Source organism: Monodon monoceros, unplaced genomic scaffold (assembly GCF_005190385.1).
Source record: "Monodon monoceros isolate NGI ecotype Baffin Bay Population unplaced genomic scaffold, NGI_Narwhal_1 Super_Scaffold_12, whole genome shotgun sequence".
Lineage (NCBI taxonomy): Eukaryota > Metazoa > Chordata > Mammalia > Artiodactyla > Monodontidae > Monodon > Monodon monoceros.
Window position 1 is genome coordinate 155047124 of NW_021703768.1, and position 6642 is coordinate 155053765.

The 6642-nt window shown below is 41.2% G+C and overlaps 1 protein-coding gene across 1 annotated transcript; it reads left to right on the forward strand.

Annotated features, from left to right (window-relative positions):
• The first annotated feature begins 5996 nt into the window (after positions 1-5996).
• LOC114892392 (histone H3.1) lies at positions 5997-6407 on the forward strand. Its single transcript, XM_029217249.1, has one exon. It carries the CDS (start codon positions 5997-5999, stop codon positions 6405-6407), a length of 411 nt encoding a protein of 136 aa, XP_029073082.1.
• Positions 6408-6642: the final 235 nt, after the last annotated feature.

The window sequence follows — 6642 nt, forward strand, 5'->3', positions numbered from 1 at the left end:
AAAAAGATTTGTTTTTTTGGTTTGTTTGTTTGTTTTTTGGTTTTTTAGGCAAATGGTATACACTTCAAAGTATTTGAAAGTATTTAAAACCTGGAAAGCCTAAAACAGTATATCCAAAGTGTGGTCTGAGGCGGCATCATCAATGTCACTTGAGAGCTTGTTACGGATGTAAACTCTTGGGCCCACCCCAGACCAAGTGGGTCAGGAACAGGATGAGGCCTAGCTATCTGCTTTGCAAAGTTCTTCAGGTGTTTGGATGAATGTTAACATTTGAGAGCCACTGTCCTAGAGAAACAACTCAAACACAAACAAAAGGGTTCACTCAGAAATTTAGACAAACACATTATCTTTTCTGTCTCCAGATGAGAGTTGGTAGAAAAACTAATGGGAAAATTTCACTCATTATACTAAATAAAATAAAGATAATCTCAAAAACTATAAATTTTGTTGATAAGTTTATAGAGAAGGTTTAAATAAAACACAGGGACCTGCTTCCTTGGCTATTAAAACAAGTTTGAAGAAAAAATCCGTTTTCTCCTAAACTGATCTATAAATTCAACATAATCCCATTAGGATTTTCTTTATTATGTGAAAAACAAAGTCATAAAGTTTCTCTAGAAGGAAATAGAGAGAAGGCAGGAAAATTCTTTTAAAGTATAAGAATATTCTATATACAAGATCATGTGATTTGCAAATAGAGATGGTTTTATTTCTTCCTTTTCAATCTGGATGTTTTCTTATACTTAAAATCCTAGGGACTGTATTAAACTGTTCATTTCTAATCTAGGCTAATGCTGTATTCTATCATTTTTTTCTAAGTATCTCTCTTAAAAGAATATTCTTTAATTGGATTGAGATACAGATTATAATAAAACTTTTATATGACATATATATATGTAATAAAACTTTTCATAACTAAATTGTTATTTTAAATGAGTTAGAGATTTTTAAGGCCTGAAGTATTGAAGAAATGCCAGGCCTCCAGGAAAATTACTGCTAAACTATTAAGAAATATAAAATTCTACTGATAAACAAATTCTCCCAAAATAAAGGATGAAAGAAAACATTTTTTTTGCCTTCTGAAGAAAATATAATGTTGCTATTAAAATGAATAAAGATGACTCACCAAAGGGGAAAAAAAATTACAGACTGTAGTCACTTATAAATAAGGAAACAGAAATTATACTTTAAATATTAGCAAACTGATTCCAATGCATTAAAAAATGACAATAACAAATTGCAATTGGAAACTGCATAAATGCTGTTGGCTAGTGTGTTGGATGAGGCCATTTTACATCCCTTTGGGGATAAGACGTGAATCCACCAGGATGGCCATAGGCGATATAAAAGAAAGAAGACACGTTAAAGTAGAAATCTATCAAGGAGTGTATTAGTTTTCTAGGGTTGTATAATGAATCCCACATACTGGGTGGCTTAAGCAATAGAAACTTATTGTCCCACGGCTCTAGAGGCCAAAAGTTCAAAATCAAAGTGACTGCAGGGTCAGTTTGTCCCAGGACCATAAGAAAAGTATTTGTTTCAGGCCTCTCTCCTTCATAGACAGCCATCTTCTCCCTGTCTCTCCTCACATTGTCTTCCCTCTGTGCATGTCTAGCTGTCCAAATTTCTCCTTTAAATAAGGACATCAGTTATATTAAATCAGGGCCCACCTTAATGACCTCATTTTACATTAATCACATCTGTTAAAGACCCTGTCTCCAAGTACAGTCACATTCTGAGGTACTGGCGGTTAGGTCTCTAACATATGAATTTGGGAGGACACAATTCAACCCATAATGGAGAAGGAATTAATAAGCAATTTAAAACTTGTTTTCTGAATCCACCTATGTTGATATGTTTCCTGCTGGAAACTGGAGTGAAAGCTGATGGGTGCCACAGCTCTTCTCCTGATAGTGGAGGGAGCTCTGAAGAGAGCCATTGGTTCTGACACTTGCATGGAGCTGGTGTACTTGGTGCCCTCAGACACAGTGTACTTGTTCAGCTCGCTGGGCAGGAGCAGGTGCATGCTGTCTGCACCTTTCTGGAAGTGATGGTCGAGCACCTATTACTAACGCACCAGGCAGGAACGTGCTCAGAAAAGAATTCGTCTCTCTTAAAAAAGACTTCCCCCTCTTCAGACACCAATCACAACCTCAGGATGTCACCTGTGCTTCTGACTGACTGGTTATAGATCAGAGGTTTCCATGACCCCCTCCTCAGGTTCAATTAATTGCTAGAGCGGCTGACAGAGCTCACAGGAACATTTTACTTAACTAGATTACCAGTTTATTATGAAAGAATATAACTCAGGGACAGCCAGATGGCAAGGCATGAGGGAAGGGGTGCAAAGTTTCCACGCCCTCTCCTAGTGCACCGCTCTCCCCAAACCTCCACATGTTCACCAGCCCTGAAGCTCTTGGAACTGTCCTTTTGGGTTTTTATGGAGGCTTCAGTGCTAGGCGTGGCTGATTAAACCATTGCCCACTGGCAGCTGATTCAACCTCCAGCCTCTCTCCCCTCCCTGGAGGTGGGGGGAGTGGGACCCTCTACTCACATGGTTGTTGCCCTGACGACCAGCCCCCATCCTTAGGGGCTTCCCAAAATCACTCATAAAGATAACAAAAGACACCTTTATTGCTCTTATCACAGGAAATTCTAGGTGTTTTAGGAGCTCTGTGCCAGAAACAGGAACAAAGACCAAATATATACTTTTTACAATAAATCATAAGATCACACACACTTTCATTGGCCTTACTTTCAGGGACCCCACCAATTTCTCTTTGTGAAAATAGGAGAAAACTCCCCTCCTGGTTCTGGCCAAGGGAGGAGCAAAGCAACCATTGTGAAATATACTCAGAATGTTCTCCCTTAAGCAGAGCTTAAGCAGAGCTTTATCCCACCAGGAAAGGGCATCTCTCTCACTCCAGCCCCTCTCACCCTCCTGTCTCACCTAAAGGAGGCAAAACAGCTAAGAAACACCTGTGAAGGTCATATCCCAGGGACAAAAGATCGCCAAGAGATTGTGCTTTAATCACAGCATTATGGCACACTCCCCCTGCTCACAGCCTACCACCACCCTAACAGGGCTCTAGTATAATAAGAGCACATCAGGTTTGAGAGAGCTGTAAGAGGCAGACTGTATATGAGACAGAGTTCTTAGAGAGGCTCAAAGACAACAGGACAGACAAAAATAAGGACCTCAGGAGAATTTAAAGCTTCTGGTGCCTTGAGTTAAAATCAACACTAAACACAGCCCAACTCTAGTCCAGACCAGCTCCAATCCAGAATAACATAAATCCTCACACTCAAAGCCAATTAGCCATAGTTCTTATTACCGAGTACATCATGTCCAGATTTCAACCAAAAATACTAGCCATTTCAGAAGGCAAAAAAAGACATAGTCCAAATTCATAAAGAAGCATAGAACCAGACTCAGATATGACACAGGTGTTGGAATTATCTATCAGACCAGAATTTTAAAACCGTGATTAAGACGTTAAGGGCTCTAATGGATAAAGTGGACAGCATACAAGAACAGACAGACAGTGTAGGTAGAGAGATGAAAATGCTAAGAAAGAATCAAAAGGAAAATGTTAGAAATTGAAAACACTAACAAATGAAGACTGCCTTTGATGAGCTCATCAGTCAACTGTCTATGATCTAGGAAAGAATCAGTGAGCTTGAAGAAATGTCAATAGAAACCTCCCAAACTGACATCTAAAATGAAAAAAAAATAGTAACAATAAATAGAAAACAGAATATTCAAGGACTGTGGGATAATTACAAAAGGTGTGGCATACATGTAATTAGAATAGCAGAAGGAGAAGAGAGGAGGGATAGAAGAAATATGTGAATAATGGCTGAGAATTTTCCAAAATTAATGATGGAGACTAAACCACACATCCAGGAGGTTCAAAGAACACCAAACAGGATAAATAGCAAAAAAACTATACCAAGGCACGTCATATTCAACTACAGAAAATAAAATATGAAAATATCTTTAAAGAACCAGAGAGGGAGAAAACACTAACTACAGAGAAACAGGATAAGACTTCTCATCAGAAATTATGAAAGCAAAAATGTGTGGCATGAAATATGTAAAATGATGATATAAAAAAGTCACCAACCTAGAATTCTGTATCCAGCAAAGTTATTCTTCAAAAGTGAAGGAGAAGTAGACTTTCTCAGACAAACAATAATGGATGGAATTTCACCAGTAGACCTGCTTTGCAAGAAATGGTAAAAGGAGTTCTTCAAAGAGAAGGAATATGATGAAGGTCAGAAACACAGATCTACAAAAAGAAAGGAAGAGTATTAGAGAAGGAATAAGTGAGGGAAAAATAAAATCCTTTATTTCTCTATTCTTAATAACTGATAACTGTTCAAATAGTAACAGCAATAATATATTGGATGATAATGACAGCAATGTTATAAGGGATGGAAGGGAGGAAATGGTAATACTCTATTATTCCTGTTTATAAGTTACCTGCACTACCCATGAAATGAAATAGTGTCATTTGAAAGTGAACTGAGATTGGTTATAAATCTATATTTCAAACTCTAGGAAATCACTTAAAAAAGCTTAAAAAGAAGTATAATTGGTATGCTAAATTGAGGATAGGGTATGGAATCATATCACAGTACAGCCATGAAAGAGATCTCTAAATATCCTTAATGCCCATAACCACTCTCAAATGACAGCAGTTACAAGTCTTCCCCAATTAGAAGTTGTTATTTAATGCATTGATAAAAGTGTACATTTATAACTATCTGACAAATTTATATATTTTTTGATAACTTATTTCAATATAATTGATTCTTTGCAATTTATTTTATGCATTTAAAAATATTCTGAAGCATTTTACTTTATGCATTAAAAATATTTTTAAATATTATGAGCTTTATCAAACTACCAGAGTGGTTCACAGAACCAAAAAAAGAAAAAAAAAAAAGATTAAAATTCTTACCATCTATTAAAACTAAACAAAAGTGAAAACTCCTAAAAAAAAGAAAAAGTTACAAAGGCTCATTAGGAAGGGTATTTAAGATGTGACAGAATTCTTTCTTACCACTGAGGCAGTGGGGGTTCACTACAGTGGAGATAACCTCAAGCTGAACCTCATAAAATGGATATAGACACAATGGAGACCCCATTATAAGGAACTTGGCTGGGAGAGTTTTTAAATTGGAGAATGGGTGCTTCAGAGGAACTTTCATGCTTCATGCATTCTATGGATGCTCCAAGGTAGGTGATGATGTGAGGGAGCAGGGTGGACCCCATCCGCCCATACTGAGTGTCATCTTCTCTTGGGGTCCTTGTTATCAGGCCAAATGTGGAGTGCAAGCTTCGAGAAGTTTCTTCCCTCCTTGGCCCATAGAGGAGGAGGAGAGTGCTGAGGAAAAACAAGGGAGCTGCGCACGGAGATGCAACACCCACATGACGCCAACCGGAACCCAGACCCGACGCCCACCCCAACCCAGACCCGACGCCCACCCCAACCCAGACCAGCTCAGCCTGCAAGCTGACTGGCGTGCTCCAGGATGCCAACCTGACTGTGGGGTCAAGTCCATGCAAAGCAAAAACAAGGGGCAGGCGCCTAAGCAGAATGCCTCACGGACCAATCAGAGCTTAGCCTGTCATCACGCTGCCCGGCACCTGGCCAATGGGAAGGCGGCAGCCTATATAAAAGCAGGCAGGCTCGGGCTTCCCTGGTGGCGCAGTGGTTGAGAGTCCGCCTGTGGATGCAGGGGACACGGGATCGTGCCCCGGTCCGGGAGGATCCCACGTGCTGCGCAGGGGCTGGGCCCGTGCGCCATGGCCGTTGAGCCTGCGCGTCCGGAACCTGTGCTCCGCAACGGGAGAGGCCACAGCAGTGAGAGGCCCGCGTACCGCAAAAAAAAAAAAAAAAAAAGAGTTAGTCAGGTTGCCACTTACGCGTTCAGGGAGCAACTGAGGAGGCTGTAACAGCCCCTTGGGTTCTCGGGATAGCAGAGAAATGGCACGAACAAAGCAGACGGCGCGGAAGTCCATTGGCGGCAAAGCACCTCGCAAACAACTGGCTACCAAAGTAGCTCGGAAGAGCGCGCCAGCCACGGGGGGCGTGAAGAAGCCGCACAGGTGCTGGCCGGGCACTATAACACTGCGCGAGATTCGTCACTATTGGAAGTCCCCAGAACTTCTGATTGGTAAGTTACCCTTCCAGCGCCTGGTCCGGGAGATTAAGCAGGACTTTAAGATGGACTTGCGTTTCCAGAGCTCGGCTGTAAGGGCACTGCAGGAAGTCTGTGAGGCATACCTGGTAGGTCTTTTTGAAGACACCAACCTATGTGCCATCCATGCCAACCGTGTCACTATTATGCCCAAGGATATTCAGCTGGCACGCCATATCCACGGAAAATGTGCCTAAACTGCGCAAGCAGCCATTGATCTCACCCCAAAAGCTATTTTAAGAGCCACTACCTGCTCACAAAGGGCACTGTGCACAAACCAAGTAGCGGGTGCCTTTTCTCTCCAATAAACCAGAGGCCTAGCTAGCTGTGTGTCAGCGTAGTCCCTTATTGGGTTTTGTTTTTGTTTTTGTTTTGCGGTACGCGGGCCTCTCACTGTTGCGGCCTCTCCAGTTGCGGATCACAGGCTCCGGA